At 38.7% G+C, this 25,124-nt stretch overlaps 1 protein-coding gene across 6 annotated transcripts in view; it reads right to left on the bottom strand.

Moving 5' to 3' along the window:
- Positions 1–25,124, bottom strand: part of IFT81 (intraflagellar transport 81) — a 142,135-nt gene that overhangs the window by 64,031 nt on the left and 52,980 nt on the right. For 5 of the 6 annotated variants that reach the window (XR_008379424.1, XM_053587250.1, XM_053587253.1 and 2 more), the window contains exons 12-17: positions 24,713–24,862; positions 21,312–21,440; positions 19,209–19,298; positions 4,480–4,566; positions 3,731–3,802; positions 3,565–3,650 (exon numbers count right to left, since the gene is read on the bottom strand). Coding sequence is in view for 5 of the 6 variants with exons in the window: in XM_053587250.1 (XP_053443225.1) it covers positions 3,565–3,650; positions 3,731–3,802; positions 4,480–4,566; positions 19,209–19,298; positions 21,312–21,440; positions 24,713–24,862 (614 nt within the window). In the remaining variant the exon portion in view is untranslated. The remainder of the gene's footprint in view (positions 1–3,564; positions 3,651–3,730; positions 3,803–4,479; positions 4,567–19,208; positions 19,299–21,311; positions 21,441–24,712; positions 24,863–25,124) is intronic. The other variant, XM_053587254.1, reaches the window with a different exon arrangement.

Raw genomic sequence — 25,124 nt, 5'->3', positions numbered from 1 at the left:
GTCTCAAATAATAAAAAATAAATAAATAAATAAAATGTCTAGAAATTTTGAAAACCAAGGTATTTTCTTATATTTTTGGACTTACCAATAAGTACTGTAAATGTTGAACTTATAATAACAATCACAGTATTTTAAACATGTATCAATGAATTTAGAATGTAATCAACTGTTTTATTCATAATATTCTTATCATGTACCAATTAATCATGATACAATATTTTTCTAGGAAAACAATGGAATGATAGATATTTATAATGATTTTTAAAATATTAAAGAATGTCTGGCTAAAAAATGACCACAAAATCAATAGTTTATTTATTTATTTATTTGGTTGCCATTGTCATTGCTGTTTAGCAGGTCCAGGCCGGGCTCAAACCCACCAGCCTCGGTGTCTGGCAACCTATTTACTGAACTACAGGTGCCGAGCCAAAATCAATAGTTCAGAAGCAATTATCTCCCTTACCACTTACATTGATAACTCTGGAAGAAATGGAATTTAATTTCTAAAGCTTTTCCTTTTTCTTTTCTTTCATTTTTAGGGGGGACCGAGTCTTGCTTTGTTGCTCAGGCTCTAGTGAGTGATATCATCACAGCTCACTGAAACCTCAAACTCTTCAGTCTCAAGTAATCCTTCTAAATTATTTATAGAGTATTTTCAGTCTATTTTGCATTCTAGCCTTCCATGTAGCTGAGACTATAGGCCCGAGCTACCCTGCCTGGCTATTTATTTACTTACTTATTTCTGGCTAATTTTTTTTTTTTTTTTTTGTTGCTTGGGCTGGTCTCAAACTCCTGGCCTCAAGTGATCCTCCCCAAGTGTTGGGATTATAGGCATGAGCCACTGCACCTGACCCCAACTTTTTCTCTCTCGCCCTGGGTAGAGTGCTGTGCCATCATAGCTCACAGCAACCTCAAACGCTTGGGCTTGAGCAATCCTCTTGCCTCAGCCTCCCAAGTAATTGAGACAACCGCCACAACACCCAGCTACTTTTTCTATTTTTAGTAGAGACGGTCTCACTTTTGCTTAGGCTGATCTGGAATTCCTGAGCTCAGTTGATCCACCAGCATCAGCCTCACAGAGTGTTGGGATTGCAGGTGTGAGCCACCATGCCTGGCCTAAACTTTTTATTTTTCAAGAACAAAATTAACTTCTCATTACTTAGCATGACTGATCACACAGACATATATGAAAAAGTTTACATTCAATGAAAGAATATGAATTTTTAGTTCTTAGTTTAATATGTTAGAGAATTAGAAAAAAAATTATTCTATTTATAGAGTATTGTCAGTCTGTTTTGCATTCCAGTAAATTACACTACAAAATTCACATTCTGGGTGGTGCCCATAGCTCCATGGGTAGGGAGCTAGCCACATACACCTAGGCTGGTGGTTTCGAACCTGGCCCGGGCCAGCTAAACAACAATGACAACTGTATCCAAAAACCAGCCAGGCGTTGTGGCAGGCTCCTATAGTCCCAGCTACTTAGGAGGCTGAGGCAAGAGAATTGCTTAAGCCCAAGAGTTGGAGGTTGCTGTGAGCTGTGACACCACAGCACTCTACCGAGGGTGACAGGGTAAGACTCTGTCTCAAAAAAAAAAAAAAAAAATCACATTCAGCAAGACACTATTTCTTAGATTTCTTTTTTGTTTGCTTGTTTGTTTGTTTGAGACAGAGACTCACTATGTTGCCCTCAGTAGAGTGCTATGGCGTCACAGCTCACAGCAATCTCAAACTCCTAGACTTAAGCAATTCTCTTGCCTTAGCCTCCCCTCCCCCCCCCAAGTAGTTGGGACTACAGGTGCCTGCCACAACACCTGGCTATTTTTGGGTTGCTTTTTGTCATTGTTGTTTAGCAGGACCAGCCGGGTTCGAACCTGCCACCCTGGGTATTTGTGGCTGGTGCCCTACCCACTGAGCTATGGGCACTGCCTATTTCTTAGATTTATTTTGTAACATAAATATATATGCCACTCAAAATCTCATCTGTAATCCAGAATATATGTGTAAGTCTTCATTTTTTCTGAGTTCTTACTTGATGGTAAAAGCGTAACATCTGAGTTGCAATGGGGGAAAAGAGAGCTTATCTTATTCAATTACTGGATTTCATCACACCAGCAATAGTTTTTTTGAGATAGAGTCTCACCCAGTTACCGGGCCTGGTGTGAAGTGGCATCATCATAGCTCTGTGCAATCTCAGACTCCTGGATTCAAGCAGCCCTCCTGCCTCAGTCTCCTGAGTAGTAAGGACTATAGGTATATGCCACCATTCTCAGCTGATTTTTGGGTTTTTTGTAGATGGAGTCTCACTATGTTGCTCAGGTTGGCCTCAAGTGATCTTCCCACTTGAGCCTCCCAAACTACCAGGATTACAGGCATGAGCCACTGCACTTAGCTTCTAAATGGATTTTTTTTGCAGTTTTTGGCCAGGGCTGGGTTTGAACCTGCCACCTCCGGCATATGGGGCGGGCGCCCTACCCCTTTGAGCCACAGGCGCCGCCTGGATTTTTTTTTTTTTTTGGGACAGAGTCTCACTATGTCACCCTGGGTAGATTGCCGTGGCATCACAGCTCACAGCAACCTCAAACTCTTGGGCTTAAGAGATTTTTTTGCCTCAGCTTCCCAAGTAGCTGGGACTACAGGCGTCCACCACAACACCCAGCTTTTTTGTGTGTGGTAGTTGTCGTTGTTTAGCAGGCCTGGGCCGAGTTTGAACCCGCCAGCCCCGGTGTATGTGGCTGGCACCCTAACCACTGAGTTACAAGCACTAAGCCCTAAATGGATTTTTTAAGGCAGATTTGATGTATTACATTATGCCACAAGCTAGAATTACCAAAAACAAACAAACAAAAAAAAACATCATATAAGGACTAAGCATTATTAACACACCCTTCTCATTTTGAAGGCTGAACATTACAATCACACAGTTTCCAGCTAAAATGCAGTCATTATAGTGGATAATTAGAAGGCAAACTATACTAGAGTCCAGGCCATGTTGGACTTTTTAAAAAGAGTCTTACCTGGCCGGGTACAATTGCTCCTGCCTATAATCCTACCACCTGGGAGGTTAAGGCAGGTGGATTGCTTGAGCTCAGGAGTTCAAGACCAGACTGAGCAAGAGCAAGACCCTGTCTTTACTAAAAATAGAAAAAAAATGGGCATTGTGGTGGGCAACTGTAGGCCCAACTACTGGGGAGGCTGAGGCAAGAGGATCACTTGAGCCCAGGAGTTTGAGGTTGCTGTGAGCTATGAGGACACCATGGCACTCTACCCAAGGCAACAGAATGAGACTGTCTCAAAATTTTTTTTAATTAAGAAACAAATAGGGTCCAATTTTAATGCCTATATGAAGGTAACTATGAAATTATATGTATTCATAGTTACAACATTCATAGAAACAACTCCCCTGTTTCAAGGAAACAGGGTAGATGTTTAATAAGATTTAGTTCTAAATAATATGTTAGTGTCTGCCTATTTAAATACTCTAAATAATATATATCTTATTTATAAAAATTCTATAGGTAAACGCTTTAAATAACTCAATATAAAAACAACAAAATTACTTGCCTAATTGCCTTTCTCTTTTCTTGCTGATCAGAAGACAAATATACCTTCATCTCATCAATAGCTCGACGAAGTTGAACTTCTAGGTTCTAAATGGAAAGACTTAAGTTTTAGGGAAGTCTCTGATATAGAAATAACTCAGAGAAGTTTTTGATCCATTTTGTCTTACCTTGATCATACAATTTGTATAATGGTATCTACTTTCTTCTTGAAGACATTCTTCACGAAGTCCTCTAACTTCCTACAATATATAATTTTAAATGGACATTATCAAAAGAATAAGATAGATGCAGAGAAGAAGATTTTAAATGTATATCAGTATCATTTCCTTTTCTGCAATTTTAACCTTATTTACTCTGGCAGGATAGGTTACAATGTTTTCCAGAGAATACTTATATTACTCTAAAACCTGCAGGTTTAGTTGTCCATTTATCAAGTACCTACTATCTGTCCAGCACTGGCTTAAGTGTTGGGGACTTAACACTGAACAGACAGTAGAGGAAACCTACTCAATCAAGTAGAGGAAACAGACACAAACAAGGAAACACATAATGAAGGTTATTTTAGACGGGCATAAGTGCAATGAAGAAAATTCAGCAGTAGAATTTGATAGAAAGACTTGGTGGGCTGGGTCGGGGAAGAGAGTGGAGAAACATGAGATAGGGTGACTGTGAAAGTCCAGGCAATAAATGATAGGCCTTAAAAACAAACAAAAAAAAGAAATGATAGGCCTTAGACTTTGGCAGTAGTGGGAAAATTCAGTATGTACACATTAAGTTTCAAAAAAATAAAGATTTCTGGAGCTTAGGAAATAGGCTCAAGAGATGATGCTAAAGATTTAGGAATCTTCTGATATTAGTGTAGTGAAAATGTAAGGCCACTTTTGCTAAATTGTTAAAGTAAAAACTTCCTTCTTACCTGTTCTAATTTGGACCGATTGCTTTCCAGGCCTGCCGCACAGCTATCATACTGAGATTTCTTTTCATCACACTCCTGGGTTAATTCCTAGCATGAAAAGGGCAAATGACAGAATAAGTGAAAAACAAAAGCCTAAAACATGGCTCTGAAACAATGCATGCCCTTGTCAGTCTTGTAACTTAACTCTAAGCTTCTTGGCACACTTAAGAGTTATTTATACAACAATTGGACATTTGAGAATTATAACAGATGAAGGTGCTGATAATAATAATACCTACCATGTATTGAGCTGTGTGCCAGCCTCTTTATTAGGAGCTGGGGATACAAGGAAAAAAACAGCCAAAAAATTCTTCCCCTCAAGTAACTTTCAAATAGATAAACAGAATGCTGAGAGCTATTATGGGCAAACACAAGGTGTTATAGAAACACACAGGACTCTCATGAACCTAACCCAGGTTTGGGGATCAGTGAGAACAACATCCTGGGGAAACTGATATCTAAGCTTAGCATGAAGGATTAGTAAGAATAGTCAGGGGTAAGGTGAACAAGGAAAGAAAGCGGGAACACTATGTATAAAGGATTGGAAGCTGGAAAGAACAAGAACAATTAAGGAACTCACAAGTAGTTTATTATGTGGTGAGAGAGGAGGCTGAAGATTTAGGCAGACGCCTAATCTGGACAAGCTCATAAATCATGCTAGGACATCTGAACTGTACTTTCGACAAAAATGAAATCTCACAGCAGCCCCTTGAAGGAAGTATTAATGACCCCATATAATGCTTGGAGAAAGTCCAGGGAGGCAAACTACCTTGCCAAAGATCATTGTGCTGGAAAAAGATAGAGTCAGAATTTGAGTTCTCTGTTTAAGCAGTTTTATGCTATCTTCTAATGTAATGTTTTAAATGAAATAATCTGAAAATCTCCTGCTAGAAATAGCTAAAAGAGTTAGAAATACCGGGCGGCACCTGTGACTCAGTGGGTAAGGTGCCAGCCCCATATATTGAGAGTGACGGGTTCGAACCCAGCCCTTGGCCAAACTGCAACAACAAAAAAAATAGCTGGGTGTTATGGTGGGCACCTGCAGTCCCAGCTAATCGGGAGGCTAAGGAAAGAGAATCGCCTAAGACCAAGAATTGGAGGTTGCTGTGAACTGTAACATCACGGCACTCGACCGAAGGTGATAAAGTGAGACTCTGTCTCTAAAAAACAAACAAACAAACAAAAACAGGTTAAAACTACCATCATGCACCACACAATGACATTTGGTCAATGACAGACTGCGTAGATGAAGTCAGTCTGATAAGATTAAAATAGAGCTAAAAAATTCCTATCACCAGGCAGCACCTGTTGCTCAAAGGAGTAGGGCACAGGCCCCATATGCTGGAGGTGGCTGGTTCAAACCCAGCCCCAGCCAAAAACTCCAAAAAAAGAAAAAAATTCCTATCACCTAGTGACGTCATAGGCATCATAATGTCATAGCCCCACATACAACTCATGTGTTTGTAGTGACAGTATAAACAAACCAACCTTTTATACCATGTTTTCAATTGTATAAAAGTATAGCAATATAATTATGTACAGTACCTAAAACTTAATAAAACTTATGTACAGTACATAATACATAATAATTAATAAACTATTATGCTATGTTTATATTTTTTATACTATATCTTTAATTTTTATTTTAGAGTGTATTGCTTCACTTACATAAAAAAAAATTAACTGTAAAATAGCCTCAGATAGCTCCTTTAGGAGGTATTCTAGAAGAAGGCATTGTTATCACAGGAGACAACAACTCTAGAACAAGATATACAAATGATATTGATGATCCTGACCTTATATAGGCCTAGCCTGATGTGCTTCTTTTAGTTTTTTTTTGTTTTTTTTTTGTAGAGAGGGAGTCTCACTTTACTGCCCTCGGTAGAGTGCCATGATGTCACAGGACTCACAGCAACCTCCAGCTCTTGGGCTTCCGCGATTCTCCTGCCTCAGCCTCCAGAGCAGCTGGGACTACAGGTGCCTGCCACAACGCCCGGCTATTTTATGGTTACAGTTCAGCCGGGGCTGGGTTTGAACCCACCACCCTTGGTATATGGGGCTGGCGCCCTACTACTGAGCCAAAGGTGCCACCGCTTCTTTTAGTTTTTAATAAAAACGTTGAAAAAGTTAAAAAAGATTTCAGGGGCGGGGCCGACGACGAAGGCGGCGGCGGCAGCGGAGCCCTGGGTCAGTGTCTGCGCGCTGGTGTCTGAGGCCCAGGCTGAGGCCTCTGCGGTTGCCGGAGCGCAGACGGCGGAGACCATGACTGCCGCTGCTTTTCTATCCTGAGGTAGAGAGACCCCGCCACCCTCCACCCTCCCCTGGCAGGGCGGAGAGGAGCGGGCAGAGTCTGAGCCATGGTGCCGGGCGAGGAGAACCAACTGGAACCGAAAGAGTTGTATAATTTCATGTTCAGAGTAGCATAAGAATGTAATATTCTTGAGAGGCGGAGCAAGATGGCAGCCGAGTAACAGCTTCCTTGCATCTGGGCACCGTGAGTCTGGGGAGATAGGACTCCAGGCATCTCTGGCTGGTGGGATCTGCCTATCATCACCACTGAGAGGATACAGGGAGTCAGAGAGAGACTTCTGGACCCCAAGAGGAGGACTAAAACAGTGGAAAACTGTCCACAGGCACGAGAACTTAAAGAGCAAGAGGAAGTGAAAGGAAAATTAGGGCAAGGAAACAGATAAAAGAAATCACTCATGAGGAAGAATCAGCAGAAAACTCCAGGCAACATGAAGAACCAGTCCAGAATAACCCCGCCAAGGGACCATGAGGTAGCTACTGCAGAGGATTCCACCTACACAGAAATGTTAGGAATGACAGAAAGGGAATTTAGAATACACATGTTGAAAACGATGAAAGAAATGATGGAAACAATGAAGGAAACTGCTAATAAAGTGGAAAATAACCAAAAGGAAATCCAAAAACAGAATCAAATCAGAGATGAACTATATGAAGAATATAAAAAGGATATAGCAGAGCTGAAGGAAATGAAACAGTCAATCAGGGAACTTAAAGATGCAATGGAAAGTATCAGCAACAGGTTAGACCATGCAGAAGAAAGAATTTCAGAGGTAGAAGACAAAATTTTTGAGATAACTCAGATAGTAAAAGAGGCAGAAAAGAACAGAGAGAAAGCAGAACGTTCACTGTCAGAATTATGGGACTTTATGAAGCGTTCCAACATACGAGTTATAGGAATTCCAGAAGGGGAAGAAGAATGCCCCAGAGGAATGGAAGCCATACTAGAGAATATTATAAAAGAAAATTTCCCAAATTTCACCAAAGGTTCTGACACACTGCTTTCAGAGGGATATCGGACCCCAGGTCGCCTCAACTCTAACCGAGCTTCTCCAAGACACACTGTGATGAACCTGTCCAAAGTCAAGACAAAAGAAAAGATTCTGCAAGCTGCCAGGAGTAAGCGCCAGTTGACCTACAGGGGCAAATCCATCAGAGTGACCGCAGACTTCTCTAATGAAACTTTCCAAGCAAGAAGACAACGGTCAGCTACCTTTAATCTACTTAAACAGAACAATTTCCAGCCCAGAATTCTGTACCCTGCTAAGCTAAGCTTCAAAATTCGCGGAGAAATCAAATCATCTACGGATATACAAACATTGAGGAAATTCGCCACAACAAGACCAGCTCTACAGGAAAGACTTCAACCTGTTCTGCACACTGACCACCACAATAGATCAGCAGCAAAGTAAGAACTCAGAAATTAAAGGACAGAACCTAATGTCCACACTGATGCAAAAGATAAAACCAAGCAATGGACTCTCACAAAATAAGACGAATAGAATACTACCACACTTATCAATTATCTCAACAAATGTTAATGGCTTGAATTCCCCACTGAAGAGACATAGATTGGTTGACTGGATTAAAAAACACAAGGCATCCATTTGCTGTCTGCAAGAAACACACCTGGCTTCAAAAGACAAATTAAAGCTCCGAGTCAAGGGTTGGAACACAATTTTTCAGGCAAATGGAATCCAGAAGAAAAGAGGAGTTGCAATCTTATTTTCAGATTCATGTGGATTTAAAGCAACTAAAGTCAAAAAAGACAAAGATGGTCACTTTATATTGGTCAAGGGAAAAATACAACAAGAAGACATTTCAATTCTAAATATCTATGCACCCAATTTAAATGCTCCCAGATTCTTGAAACAGACCTTACTCAGTCTGAGCAATATGATATCTGATAATACCATCATAACAGGGGACCTTAACACTCCTCTTACAGAGCTGGACAGATCCTCTAAACAGAAATTAAACAAGGATATAAGAGATTTAAATGAGACCCTCGAACACTGTGCTTGATAGACGCATATAGAACACTCCACCCCAAAGATAAAGAATATACATTCTTCTCATCACCCCATGGAACATTCTCCAAAATTGATCATATCCTGGGACACAAAACAAATATTAACAGAATCAAAAGAATTGAAATTTTACCTTGTATCTTCTCAGACCATAAGGCTCTAAAGGTGGAACTCAACTCTAACAAAAACGCTCGACCCCACCCAAAGGCATGGAAATTAAACAATCTTCTGTTGAATAACAGATGGGTGCAGGAAGAAATAAAGCAGGAAATCATTAACCTCCTTGAGCATAACAACAATGAAGACACAAGCTACCAAAACCTGTGGGATACTGCAAAAACAGTTTTGAGAGGAAAATTCATCGCTTTAGATGCCTACATTTGAAAAACAGAAAGAGAGCACATTAACAATCTCACAAGAGATCTTATGGAATTGGAAAAAGAAGAACAATCTAAGCCTAAACTCAGTAGAAGAAAAGAAATATCCAAAATCAAATCAGAGATCAATGAAATTGAAAACAAAAGAATCATTCAGAAAATTAATGAAACAAGGAGTTGATTTTTTGAAAAAATAAATAAAATAGATAAACCATTGGCCAGACTACCGAGGAATAGAAAAGTAAAATCTCTAGTAACCTCAATCAGAAATGATAAAGGAGAAATAACAACTGATCCCACAGAGATACAAGAGATCATCTCTGAATACTACCAGAAACTCTATGCCCAGAAATTTGACAATGTGAAAGAAATGGATCAATATTTGGAATCACACCCTCTCCCTAGACTTAGCCAGGAAGAAATAGAGCTCCTGAACAGACCAATTTCAAGCACTGAGATCAAAGAAACAATAAAAAATCTTCCAACCAAAAAATGCCCTGGTCCAGATGGCTTCACTCCAGAATTCTATCAAACCTTCAAGGAAGAGCTTATTCCTGTACTGCAGAAATTATTCCAAAAAATTGAGGAAGAAGGAATCTTCCCCAACACATTCTATGAAGCAAACATCACCCTGATACCAAAACCAGGAAAAGACCCAAACAAAAAGGAGAATTTCAGACCAATCTCACTCATGAATATAGACGCAAAAATTCTCAACAAAATCCTAGCCAATAGATTACAGCTTATCATCAAAAAAGTCATTCATCATGATCAAGTAGGCTTCATCCCAGGGATGCAAGGCTGGTTTAACATACACAAGTCTATAAACGTTATTCACCATATTAACAGAGGCAAAAATAAAGATCACATGATCCTCTCAATAGATGCAGAAAAAGCATTTGATAAAATCCAGCATCCTTTTCTAATTAGAACACTGAAGAGTATAGGCATAGGTGGCACATTTCTAAAACTGATTGAAGCTATCTATGACAAACCCACAGCCAATATTTTACTGAATGGAGTAAAACTGAAAGCTTTTCCTCTTAGAACTGGAACCAGACAAGGTTGTCCTCTGTCACCTTTACTATTCAACATAGTGCTGGAAGTTCTAGCCAATACAATTAGGCAAGACAAGGAAATAAAGGGAATCCAAATGGGAGAAGAGGAGGTCAAACTCTCCCTCTTTGCTGACGACATGATCTTATACTTAGAGAACCCCAAAGACTCAACTACAAGACTCCTAGAAGTCATCAAAAAATACAGTAATGTTTCAGGATATAAAATCAATGTCCACAAGTCAGTAGCCTTTGTGTACACCAATAACAGTCAAGATGAGAAGCTAATTAAGGACACAACTCCCTTCACCATAGTTTCAAAGAAAATGAAATGCCTAGGAGTATACCTAACGAAGGAGGTGAAGGACCTCTATAAAGAAAACTATGAAATCCTCAGAAAGGAAATAGCAGAGGATATTAACAAATGGAAGAACATACCATGCTCATGGATGGGAAGAATCAACATTGTTAAAATGTCTATACTTCCCAAAGCAAACTACCTATTCAATGCCATTCCTATCAAAATACCAACATCGTACTTTCAAGATTTGGAAAAAATGATTCTGCATTTTGTACGGAACCAGAAAAAAACCCGTATAGCTAAGGCAGTTCTCTGTAACAAAAATAAAGCTGGGGGCATCAGCATACCAGATTTTAGTCTGTACTACAAAGCCATAGTGGTCAAGACAGCATGGTACTGGCACAAAAACAGAGACATAGACACTTGGAATCGAATTGAAAACCAAGAAATGAAACTAACATTTTACAACAAGCTAATCTTTGATAAACCAAACAAGAACATACCTTGGGGGAAAGACTCCCTATTCAATAAATGGTGTTGGGAGAAATGGATTTCTACATGTAAAAGACTGAAACTGGACCCACACATTTCCCCACTCACAAAAATTGATTCAAGATGGATAAAGGACTTAAATTTAAGGCATGAAACAATAAAAATCCTCAAAGAAAGCATAGGAAAAACACTGGAAGATATTGGCCTGGGGAAAGACTTCATGAAGAAGACTGCCACGGCAATTGCAACAACAACAAAAATAAACAAATGGGACTTCATTAAACTGAAAAGCTTCTGTACAGCTAAGGAGACAATAACCAAAGCAAAGAGACAACCTACACAATGAGAAAGGATATTTGCATATTTTCAATCAGACAAAAGCTTGATAACTAGGATCTATAGAGAACTCAAATTAATCCACACGAAAAAAGCCAACAATCCCTTATATCAATGAGCAAGAGACATGAATAGAACTTTCTCTAAAGACGACAGACGAATGGCTAACAAACACATGAAAAAATGTTCATCATCTCTATATATTAGAGAAATGCAAATCAAAACAACCCTGAGATATCATCTAACCCCAGTGAGAATGGCCCACATCACAAAATCTCAAAACTGCAGATGCTGGTGTGGATGTGGAGAGAAGGGAACACTTTTACATTGCTGGTGGGACTGCAAACTAGTACAACCTTTCTGGAAGGAAGTATGGAGAAACCTCAAAGCACTCAAGCTAGACCTCCCATTTAGTCCTGCAATCCCATTACTGGGCATCTACCCAGAAGGAAAGAAATCCTTTTATCATAAGGACACTTGTACTAGACTGTTTATTGCAGCTCAATTTACAATCGCCAAAATGTGGAAACAGCCTAAATGCCCACCAACCCAGGAATGGATTAACAAGCTGTGGTATATGTATACCACGGAATACTATTCAGCCATTAAAAAAAATGGAGACTTTACATCCTTTGTATTAACCTGGATGGACGTGGAAGACATTATTCTTAGTAAAGCATCACAAGAATGGAGAAGCATGAATCCTATGTACTCAATTTTGATATGAGGACAATTAATGACAATTATGCTTATGGGGGGGGAAACAGAAAGAGGGAAGGAGGGAGGGGGGTGGGGCCTTGGTGTGTGTCACACTTTATGGGGGCAAGACATGATTGCAAGAGGGACTTTACCTAACAATTGCAATCAGTGTAACCTGGCTTATTGTACCCTCAATGAATCCCCAACAATAAAAAAAAAAAAAAAAAGTTAAAAAAAATTTCACATAGAAAAAAGCTTACAGGACGAGAATATAGAGAAAGAAAATGTTTTTGAACAGCTGTACAATGTGTTTACATTTTAAGCTAAGTGTTATTGCAAAAAGAGTCAAAAATTAAAATATTAAAAGTAAAAAAATTAAAGTAAGCTAAGGTTACTTTATTACTGAAGAAATAAAAATATTTTTAATAAATTTAGTGTGTCTAAGTGTTCAGTGTTTATAAAGCCTACAGTAGTGTACAGTAATGGCCTTCACATTTACTCACCACTCACTCAGTGACTCAGAGCAACTTCTAGTCCTGCAAGGTCCATTTGTGGTTAAGTGCCCTAAATAAGGTATACCACTTTTTTCTCTTTTATACTGTAATTTTACTGTACCTTTCCTATGTTTAGATATGTTTCATATACAAATACTTACCATTGTGTTATAATTGCCTACAGTATTCAGTACAGTAACATGCTATATAGGTTTGTAGGCTAGTAGCAATAGGCCTTAGTATATAGCCTAGGGGGTAATAGGCTATACCACCCAGTTTTGTATAAATACACTCTATATTGTTTGTACAATGATGAAATCAGCTAATGACGCATTTCCCCAAACATATCCCAGCATTAAATGATATATTACTGTATCTACAAATAATCAGTAAGGTAGAGCAAATATTCTTTCAAATCCAGCACTGAACTGAACCCTAAAGAAAATAAGAAAAATGACCCGGACAAAAAACAAAGGATGGCACTGTGGCTGCTATTGACCAAAGATGTTGAGAGTGGTCAGTGTTGGTAACAGTTATTCTAACACCCAGGCAGAGCAAATGAAAAACCTTAAGCCTGTGCAGAGTGGGAGGTTAGAATTGAGGATCCCATAGTGAATCCATGCTCTTTTCAACTTGGGAAGTTGTGAGTAAAGGGTTAATGCAAGTGGGAGAATGACCTTGGTTTCACATAGCACAGGTTCCTTAGAAACAGGAGAGTTAACATAGATGACTAATCTGTGCGATGCCTTTGTTGCGTGAGACTGAACACAACTGTTGTGATGAATAGGATAGTACAAAAGATTTCTGGGAAAAAGGGGCCATGGCTTTTATGTATGAAAGTGACCTACAGACATCCAAGGCTCTCAGGGTGACAGTCATATGCACCAGAGGCTATGTACTTAAGTAGTTGCTGGGCCTGTCCATGAGATGAAGATGCTAAAGACTGTAAAAGTCTTTTCTGTCCTGTAATCTGATGAACAAATTGATCATAATGCAGCTGTGCTACTGTAAAGGTAAGTGGAAAAAAAGAGGCCTATTGTCAGACAAGTTTGGAGTTTGAATTTATCCTACGTACAGGGTCTAGGAACTCCCAAGCTGAGACATTAACTTAAAATTAGCTCTAAGCTTGTGATTGTTCTAAAACACCTGGCAGAAGAACCATAAAACCACTCTGGAAGGAAATACCCCCTATCCTGGCTACCCAAGTTTCAAGAGACGAAAACCCCGTTAAAGGTAAGTTCACAGTCTCAAAGTACAAAATGCAGAAGGCAACAATCAGTCCATTAGGGGTGAGAATCAGAAGATACAAACAATGATAGGGTTATACCTCAAGGAGCTCTGGATACTAGAAATGAACCTATTAAATAAGTGTGCTTAAAATAATAAAAACTATAGAGAATGAACTGAAAACATTAGAAAAAATACAGCAAGAAAAATAAAAATGAAAAAGTTATTGAAATTTGAAATTAAGTGGATGTGGCTCGGTGTCCATAGCACAGTGGTTACGGCGCCAGTCACAGACACCGAAGCTTACGGGTTCAAACCCAGCCCAGGCCAGCTAAACAACAATGACAACCACAACAAAAAAATAGCTGGTGATTGTGACAGGTGCCTGTAGTCCCAGCTACTTGGGAGGCTAAAGCAAGACAGTTGCTTAAGCCCAAGAGTTTGCAGTTGCTGTGAGCTGTGATGCCACAGCACTCTACCCAGGGTGACAGTTTGAGACTCTGTCTCAAAAACAAACAAAAAACATTAAGTGGATGGAATAAACAACCAAACATGATTAGATACCACTGAGGAGAAAAATAATGAACTAGAAAATAGAGCTGAACAAATTACCTAAAATTCGACACAGAGAGACAAAAAGATGAAAACATGAAAGTAAGGTTAAGCAATAGAAAATAGAATAAACCTGTCTAATCGGAGTAGCTGGAGAACATCCTAGAAATAATGAGAGGATAGATTCTGTAGAATTTCCCCAGAATTAATAGAAGACACAAAACACAAATTCTAGCATAGTAAATAAATCTAAATCTACACTTAAATCACACCAGTGAAATTTGGACAACACCAAAGAAGAGGATAAAAATATTAAAACCAATTATAGTGAAGATATTACCTAAAAAGAAACAGTAATTAAACTAATAGATTTTTCAACACAGTAGGAGAAAGAAGTGAAAATATTTTCTGACTAAACTATTACTTAAGAAGGAAAGAAAAAGAGGGTTACTTACTATTAACAATTCTTTACTAAGAGAACTATTAAAAACACACACACAACAAGAAATGGAATTTCAGAAAAAAGGAAACTGAATCCAGAAATAAGAAGTTAAAATAAAAGCAGCAATGGTGAGAATTGCTAAATATATCGGTAAATCTAAGTAGGAAATTATTATATAAAGTAGTAATCATGATAGTGACAGCCACCATGACAACTACTTTTAGAGATGTAGAAGTGAAATAAAATGCCAAGGATAACATACATGTAAGGCAGGAGAAGGTGTTAAATTATTCTAAGGTCCCTATATTACTGGGGAGATGTTGATTAACTTTAGGCTTTGGTAAGTCAGGAATATATACATGTTAAAAACTTAAATCAGGGCGGCGCCTGTGGCTCAGTGAGTAGGGTGCCGGCCCCATATACCGAGGGTGGTGGGTTCAAACCCAGCCCCCGGCCAAACTGCAACAAAAAAATAGCCGAGCGTTGTGGCTGGTGCCTGTAGTCCCAGCTGCTCGGGAGGCTGAGGCAAGAGAATCACATAAGCCCAAGAGCTGGAAGTTGCTGTGAGCCATGTGATGCCATGGCACTCTACCGAGGGCAGTAAAGTGAGACTCTGTCTCTACAAAACAAACAAACAAACAAACAAAAAAACTTAAATCATATCAGAATAGTAGAAGATAGAAAAGAAAATAATGAGTAAAAAGAAGAGAAAGAAAACAGGACTAGTACAACAGACAGTAGAAAAGAAAATAAACAAAGAAAAAGCAAAGTAGGGCCAGGTGTGGTGGCTCACACCTGTAAACCTAGCACTCTGGGAGGCTAAGGAGGGTGGATTGCCCTGAGCTCACAGGTTCGAGACCAGACTGAGCAACGGCAAGACCCCACCTCTAAAAATAGCTGTGCATTGTGGCAGGTACTTGTAGTCCCACTCAGGAGGTTGAAGCAAGAGACTTCTGTGAACTATAACGTTGGAGTACTCTACCAGGGGCAAGGAAGTGAGACTCTGTCTCAAAAAAAAAAAGAAAGAAAGAAAGAAAAAGCAAAGCAAAGTAAATAGGATGTACAAAATAGAAAAAAACCCAAATGTATCAATAATCAGAGTAAATGTAAATGGGACAAAACTCACCAATTAAAAGACAGATTCTCAAACCAGATTTAAGAAACCAGACACAGACAAAGTCAAGATATCTGCTATTTATGAGATGTATATAAGACAAAAATAAGGGCATAGAAAATTGAAAGCAAACAGAAATAAGATGATATACCAATACTAACCATAAGAAAGCTGGCATACCCACTTTTAGAGTAGACAAAATAAGATTCCTAGGTAAAAAGCACTGTAAAAGCTTAGAATACATTTAAGAAGCCTGATCTGATGAACACATGGAGAATCCTATACTCAACGACTACAAAATACACATTCTTATCAAGATCAAGTCACTAAAACATTAGGTTGGCTTCAGATCTCCCCCACAGCTACATTTAACCCTAGAAGATTGTGGAGCTATGCTTAAAGAAATCCTGACAGAAAGAAAGCACAATCTAACAGACAAGCTGTCATTGTAATATTTAGGTAACAAACTCTAGAGCAGGCATCCTCAAACTTTTTAAACAGGGGGCCAATTCACTGTCCCTCAGACCATTGGAGGGCTAGAGTATAGTAAAAAAAACAACTATGAACAAATTCCTATGCACACTGCACACATCTTATTTTGAAGTAAAAAAAACAAAACGGGAACAAATACAATCACACCGCCTAATGTGGCCCGCAGGCTGCAGTTTGAGGACCCCTGCACTAGACCATGTAAGAACTCATCAGAGAATACTGTTTTTATGAGCCTGTTTTTGAGAACTCAACTGGAGAACAAATTACAGACAATGCAAAGAGAAGGGAAACCAAGGGCAGTGAATGGACTGGTAAAGAGCACTGGACCTAATAATCATTGGTCTAGTGCTGAAAACAAAGATGGGAAATAGTGTAATAGAACAGAATGTAAATGTTCCACACCCTGATAAGGTAGAAGCAATACAACAAAGCCTGTAGGAAGGAGAAGAGGAAAAAAAGGTGGAAGGCAGAATAAGTAACCCGGTTTCTTAATTTTTTTAATTGTTAGGGGTAGGTGGGGGAGAATGTCAAAGAATATCATTTAAATCTAACAAATCAAGTCATAGCATAAGCATATTGAAAATATAAAGGCAAACACTGAGAAAGACAATACTATCAACTAAAATCAGGTGCTAGAGAAGAAAGGAGGGAGAAGGAAAAAAATTATACTAATTTTATCACTTCTCACAGTGGACATTAAAAGATACTATCAAAAGAAATAGATGACTAAGGGTAGAGTTACAATGGCTAGAACAAAACAACAGGCCAGAACACGTACACACACACACACACACACACACACGAGGGAAGAGAAGAAGATGGAGAAGATGTTATATAGGCTTTAAAATCAAAAGCCAAATGGATTGGCGCCTATAGCTCAGTGGTTAGGGCACCAGCCACATACATCAGGGCTGGTGGGTTAGAACCCAGCACTGGCCTGCTAAACAATAACAACTACAACTACAACAACAAATAGCTTGGTGTGGTGGGCACCTGTAGTCCCAGCTGCTTGGGAGGCTGAGGTAAGAGAATCACTTAAGCCCAAGAGTCTGAGGTTGTTGTGAATTGTGATGCCACAGCATTCTACCAAGGGTGACATAGTGAGACTCCATCTCAAAAAAAAAAAAAAAAAAAAATCAAAAGTCAAATGTAGGGCAGCACCTGTGGCTCAAGGAGTAGGGCGCTAGCCCTATATACCAGAGGTGGTGGGTTCAAACCCAGCCCCAACCAAAAACTGCAAAAAAGAAAGTCAAATATAAAATGGTATCACTAAAACCAAGTATGTCTGTGTATTAATAAAATATAAATAGGCTAAACTTATCTACTAAAATAAACGTTGAGATGACATTACATTGCAAAACCTATCAGGGGTCCTCAAACTACAGCCCGCGGGCCACATGAGGCAGTGTGATTGTATTTGTTCCCGTTTTGTTTTTTACTTCAAAATAAGATATGTGCAGTGTGCATAGGAATTTGTTCATAGTTTTTTTTTTAAACTATAGCCTGGCCCTCCAACAGTCTGAGGGACAGTGCACTGTTCCCCTTTTTAAAAAGTTTGAGGACCCCTAACTAATTCAAGATCTATTCAAGATACATCCCAGAAGCAAAATAACTTTATTAAGTAGAAAGTATAAGAAGGGCAAAAAAAATATATACCAGGCAAAATAAAAAGAAACAGATATTTTGATCCCAGTATTAGTCAGGGTTGAGCCCAGCCTCCCAAACCCCTCAAAAGCCAAAAGCTATTAATACTCATATTTAGAAAAACATATACATACAATAGACAGGAAATATACTAATACTTCACTATAAAATTTCCTAAATATTTAAAAATTTGCCCATTAAAGTAAGGAGTATAAAGTACAAGGTGTCTTAAAGGTAGCCCATAAAGTTGCCATAATAAGAAAAATGGGAATTTGTCACTAGGTATTTTTGTATTTGTAAGAATATTTTGTATTACAAAATATTCTTTTTTAATTTATAAAATATTCATTACAGTATTTTATAAAATAGTTACAAAATATTTTCTACGTGTTGGCTACAACTTTGTAAAATTTTGTGGGTGATTTTTGGGACACCCTGTATTTTTAAATACTCCTGTTCTTTAAAATTGTGATAATGTATTTTGTAGTTTCAAGTGTTATATACAGTCAAACAAATTAAAAAATAAGTAATATTGAAAACAGAACTTCTAATGTGGAGGATACCTAATTTGGATTTGTAGAAGGCATTTACTCTGTGACAGTTTATCTTTTTTTTTTTCTTGTGACAGTTTATCTTTAAAACAGTGCTTAGAATTCGCTTCCAAGTAATGGTATTTCATCACTTCTCATAAGCTATCATAGTTTGCCCCACATTATGCCTCCCAGCAAAGCAAGCTCATTAATCTAAAGTTAACTTGTCACCACTCATGGGCAGACTTTGAGCTTTTACCTGGCCACAGAAAAATGTGATTTCATATTTATAGCTCTGACACGCATGTGATTTAAAGGAAAAATATTGTCAGTTATACTTGGGATTTCAGCTTAAACTGCTTTTTCTCCTTCCCCCCAATAATTTACAACAAAATAAGTAGCATAAATTAAATAAAAACATTTGCAGGTCACATTATTACTCTTTTTTGCAGAATCATATCAACATAATAACAGTAACAACAACAACAACAATAATAATTTGGTTTCTACAATAACCCAGGTAAAATACTCAGGATTCTAACTCTTATATCTGAATAAGATAGAATACTAACAGTATCACCAAATTAAATTCACTCACTTGACATTTCTGACGCAACTGTCGTAGTTCTTTTATAACTGGGGCTAGAGCTGACTTCTTTTCAGATACCAGTGAATTCAGTTTTTTTACCTGTCATTTAAATAAAAAACATTAACACTACAAAAAGAATTCAAAAGACTAAAATACTACATGCATAAAGATATTTACTGCAGTGTTAAATATGAGAGTAAAAAACATAGTAGGCTGTGGTAGTGTGCATCTACAGTACCAGTTACTCTGCAGGCTGAGATCAGAGGACTGCTTGAGCCCAGGAGTTAGAGGCTAGCCTGGGCAACAGAGATCCCTATCTCAAAACAAAACCAAAACCAAAACCAAAAACAAACAGCAAAAAAGCCGCAAACAAACAAACAAAAAAAAACTATAAATTACTTCAGTGCTAAACAATAGGGAAGTAATCTAGTAAATCTTTTTTTTTTTTTTGTAGAGACAGAGTCTCACTTTATGGCCCTCGGTAGAGTGCCGTGGCCTCACACAGCTCACAGCAACCTCCAACTCCTGGGCTTAAGCGATTCTCTTGCCTCAGCCTCCTGAGTAGCTGAGACTACAGGCGCCTGCCATAATGCCCGGCTATTTTTTGGTTGCAGTTTGGCCGGGGCCAGGTTTGAACCCACCACCCTTGGTATATGGGGCTGGCGCCTTACCGACTGAGCCACAGGCGCCGCCCAATCTAGTAAATCTTTTTTTTTTTTTTTTTTTGTAGAGACAGAGTCTCACTTTTATGGCCCTCGGTAGAGTGCTGTGGCCTCACACAGCTCACAGCAACCTCCAACTCCTGGGCTTAAGCGATTCTCTTGCCTCAGCCTCCCAAGCAGCTGGGACCACAGGCGTCAATCTAGTAAATCTTGATTCCTCAGCAAGATGGAATACCCCATGTGGCGGGCGCCTGTAGTCCCAGCTACTTGGGAGGCTGAGGCAAGAGAATCACTTAAGCCCAGGAGTTGGAGGTTGCTGTGAGCCGTGTGAGGCCACGGCACTCTACCGAGGGCCATAAAGTGAGACTCTGTCTCTACAAAAAAAAAAAAAAAAAAGATGGAATACCCTACTATTCAACTATTCAAAATGTCAATTATCAGGACTATAAAACATTACGGGAAAATATTTATGATCCAATATTGAATTAAAATAAATTACAAAGTTGCCTGTATACAACTATAATTATGTTGTATCATATAAAAATATATAATTATGTAAGTTATGTAAAATATACATAAATATGATAGAGTGATATTCAAAATAATAATTTAAATGGCATAAGTAATAACCAATCAGAATGGACACAGTCAAAAAGATGGACAGGGCCTTAGAAGCCTTTTCTGTAATAAATACTAATCTTTTTAGGAGTTAAGACTGTGGTGACATCTAGAAGGTTCTAGGGAAATGGCCAATGTGGATGAGGCAGTTGGAGGAAAGTACAGCTATACACCAATAAGTAAAGAAGATTTCAACATTTTAATGCCTGGTGAAAACGTATCAGTGCATTCTGGCTGAATAGCAACCTTGAATCTGAAAATATATTAAGGATATACACAAAAATGAAATAATTTTATTGTAGTGGTATGACTTGGGAAAACTTATTTTTATCATAAATATTTCTTCAATATTATATAACTTTTACAAATATGCATAAACTACTAGAAGTTGACAACAATCTTTTTTTTTTTTTGTAGAGACAGAGTCTCACTTTATGGCCCTTGGTAGAGTGCTGTGGCCTCACACAGCTCACAGCAACCTCCAACTCCTGGGCTTAAGCGATTCTCTTGCCTCAGCCTCCCGAGTAGCTGGGACTACAGGCGCCTGCCACAACGCCCGGCTATTTTTGGTTGCAGTTTGGCTGGGGCCGGGTTTGAACCCGCCACCCTCGGTATATGGGGCCAGCACCTTACCAACTGAGCCACAGGTGCCGCCCGGAAGTTGACAACAATCTTATTAGAATGGAAAAATGTAAAAGACTGATAAAGATAAATGAAATAATATAAAGTAAATGATGTACAGAAATAAAAATTTGAACATTTCACTGAAAATAAAACACACAAACATCTTTTAGCTACAATAAAATAAAACATTTTTTAAATGTGTAATCACCATTTCAGACATGTCATCCAGCGTTCGTCCTTTTATTTCATCAACTTCACTCTTCAGTGCAGATACTCTTTCTAGCTCTTCTTGGGTGTAACTATATCCAGATATACCCTTTTTCTCCTCAATAGTTTGCTATAAGTAAGGAATAAAAAGCTCACAAAATGTGTGTCAAAATCTTGCTAGTTTAGGATTCTAAACTAATTTATTTTATTTATAACTTTTTTTGTTACATATGAAATTTGTAGTATAGAATCCTAAAGGCCAATCTTCATTGATTCCAATTACTATCTCATTCAGTGACATGCATGTATGCTATAAACTTATCCTCAATTTTACCATGGTATTTTCCAAGTACAGAAGAAATACATCTAATTTTGGGCTTTTTTTTCTTTTTATTAATTTTTTTTTTTTTTTTTTTTTTGAGACAGAGTCTCACTCAGTCATCCTGGGTAGAGTGCCATGGTGTCACAGTTCACACAGCAACCTCAAACTCCTGGGCTGGAACAATCCTCTTGCCGCAGCCTCCTGAGAAGCTGGGACTATAGCCACCTGCCACAATGCCTGAATAGTTTTTCTATTTTTAATAGAGATGGACTCTTATTCTTGCTCAGGCTGGTCTCAAACTCCTCTTGAGCTCAGGCGATTCACCCACCTCGGTCTCCCAGAGTGCTGGGATTACAGGAGTGAACCACTGAGCCTAGCCCAATGTGTCTGCCTTTTTTTTTTTTTTTTTTTGTGATTTTTGGCCGGGGCTGGGTTTGAACCTGCCACCTCCAGCATATGGGACCGGCGCCCTACTCCTTGAGCCACAGGCGCCGCCCTGACTTTTTATTTATTATTTTAATTAATTAATTTATTTTTTAAATTTTATTTTATTATTAAATCATAGCTGTGCACATTAACGCGATCATGGGGCACCATACACTGGTTTTTTGACCATTTGACATGTTTTCATCACACTGGTTAACATAGCCTTCCTGGCATTTTCTTAGTTATTGTGTTAAGACATTTATATTCTACATTTACTGAGTTTCACATGTACCCTTGTAAGATGCACCTATTTATTTATTTTTTAAGAGACAGAGTCTTAATTTATTGCCCTCGGTAGAGTGCCATGGCATCACAGCTCATACCCACATCCAACTCCCGGGCTTAGGCGATTCTCCTGCCTCAGCCTCCCGAGTAGTATTTTTTTTTTTTGAGACAGAGTCTCACTTTGTCACCCTTGGTAGAGTGCCGTGGCATTTAGCTCACAGCAACCTCAAACTTTTGGGCTCAAATGATCCTCTTGTCTCAGCCTCCTGAGAAACTGGGACTACAGGCGCCTGTCACAGTGTCCAGCTAGTTTTTTCTATTTTTAGTAGACACAGGGTCTTGAATTCCTGAGCTCAGGAGATCCATCTGCCTTGGCTTCCCAGAGTGCTAAGATTATAGGAGTGAGCCACCACATTGTGCCTATTAACTTTTTTGACTGGTCGGCAAACAAACCTGGGCCTCCCATGTAAAAGAATCTAATAAACAAATTTTAAATTTTATAATAATGACAAGTACTTAGTATACAATCTAAGACATAGGATTTACTCAATAAATATTTGGTAAATGAATGAATTCTCAAATGATCATCCATATTTGGATCCGCACACATCCAATATTTATTATATATGCAAATATGCCAAGCATAACTCTAGGCACCAGGTATACTGCAGTGACTAACACAGGGAAAAAAATCCTGTTTCTCACAGAGCTTACCTCTTTTTTTTTTTTTGTAGAGACAGAGTCTCACCTGATCGCCCTCGGTAGAGTGCCGTGGTGTCACACAGCTCACAGCAACCTCCAAATCCTTGGGCCTAGGCGATTCTCTTGACTCAGCCTCCCAAGCAGCTGGGACTACAGGCGCCCGCCACAACGCCTGGCTATTTTTTTGTTGCAGTTTGGCCGGGGCTGGGTTTGAACCCGCCACCCTTGGCATATGGGGCTGGCGCCCTACCTGCTGAGCCACAGGCGCCGCCCTACAGAGCTTACTTCTAATGGGAGTAAATAAGCAACATTCAATAAATAAGTAAGTTAAATATATACAATATAAGATGAGAAGAGTTGGAATCTTAAATCACAAGGTGGTTAGAGAAAGTGATCCTGAGAAGACAACATGTGAGTAAAGCCCTGAAGGAAGTGAGAGAGTCAAACATACAGATGTCCAGGGAAACAGTAAGTACAAAAACCAGGAGCACACCTACCTGGCCTGTTCAACAAAGAGCAGGGAGGCCAGCAAGGCTGAAAATGCAGTGAGAATGCGGTGGGGGTGAGGGAGAGATCATATAGGGTTCATCTGGGGGTGGTGGTAGCATAATCCCAGTTATTGTCCTTCTCAAAAGTATACTAGTTTAGATCGATGAACTTTATTGCTACCTTATTTTTAGCTCATTGAAAAAGCTGTGTTTTATTTAAAATGAGATGTGGAGATAGGATTCACAGTGGAGGAATTTAAAATGATCACTTTAACATCTGTGCTGTGATCCAACTTACAGAGGTGCAAGGGTAGGAGGAGGAAAGTCAGTTAGAAGACCATCCTAAAACTCAAATCAGAGATGATAGCAAGATGAGAGAGGTGATGAGGAGTGGTTCTGCATATATGCATTTTGAAGGTAGATTCAATAAGATATTATCACAGATTAGAAGTAGAGATATGAGGGAAGGTAAAAAGCTCCATGGAAGTGGTTGCTTGGAAATTCTGTCCAAGCAGGCCTGGTAGCTAATGCCTGTAATCCTAATACTCTGGGAGGCCTAAGTGGGAAAACTGCCTGAGCCCGGGAGTTTGAGACTACTTGAGCAACATAGTAAGACCCTGTCTCTACAAAAGATGGAAAAATTAGCCAGGCATGGTGGGGTACACTGGTAGTTTCAGCTAGTGGTGTACACTTTCTTAGGTGGCTGAGGAAGAAGGATCACTTGAGCCCTACAGTTGTGAGATTGCAGTGAGCTATGATGATGCTACTTCACTCTAGCCAGGGCAACAGAGCAAGACCTTGTCACAAAAAAAAAGAAAGTTAAATTAAATCTTAAAATTTTAAATAAATAGAAATTTTTGCCCAGCAGACCATGATAAATAAACATTATACAGTCACTTTCTTGATAGAATTTTACTCATATTAACCAGCTAATCAAAAGAAAAACCTACTTGAAATTCAATTTCTATTAATAAATCCAAAGTCAACACACATAAAAAAGTCAGTACTTACTGCTATATTAAAAATAAATGAACCAGCTTATATGATATCTGTAATTAATGAAAGAAAATTAATAATTGTATGATTTTCCCAGTAAAAACAATGACCCCAGTATAAAGCTGTAACCCATAAACCTCTTGGCATTTGTATTTATAGCTGACAAAGATAATACTGTATTACCAGTTGATGTTGAATATTGTCATGACGTTGCTTCAGAAGTTCTTCCGTCCTCTGTAAGAGACCGAATTCAGCTTTAAATTCAGCTATTATCTGATGCTTCTTTTTGAAAACTGTACTCTTACTTCGAAGTTTACTGACATATCGTTTGAACTGTAAAAAAAATTAATCTATTAATAAAAAGCAGAAAAGTAGTAGCTAAATACCACATACCTGTATAACCTCAGTGCATTTAAAAATCTTTATCTATAATGCCTAACATATGTGTCACAAGTATATAATAAGAACTTAGTTGTATTAGAAAGCCTAGAAAAACTAACTGCTGGATTAAATTATTTTGTGTAGGTTGGGCACAGTGCCTCACCCCTATAATCCTGGTACTCTGGGAGGCCAAGGTTTGAGGATTGCTTGAGCT

This window comes from Nycticebus coucang, chromosome 4 (genome assembly GCF_027406575.1).
Source record: "Nycticebus coucang isolate mNycCou1 chromosome 4, mNycCou1.pri, whole genome shotgun sequence".
NCBI lineage: Eukaryota > Metazoa > Chordata > Mammalia > Primates > Lorisidae > Nycticebus > Nycticebus coucang.
The sequence above is the reverse complement of the archived record's forward strand: the minus strand, read 5'-3'. Positions and strand labels throughout refer to the sequence as shown.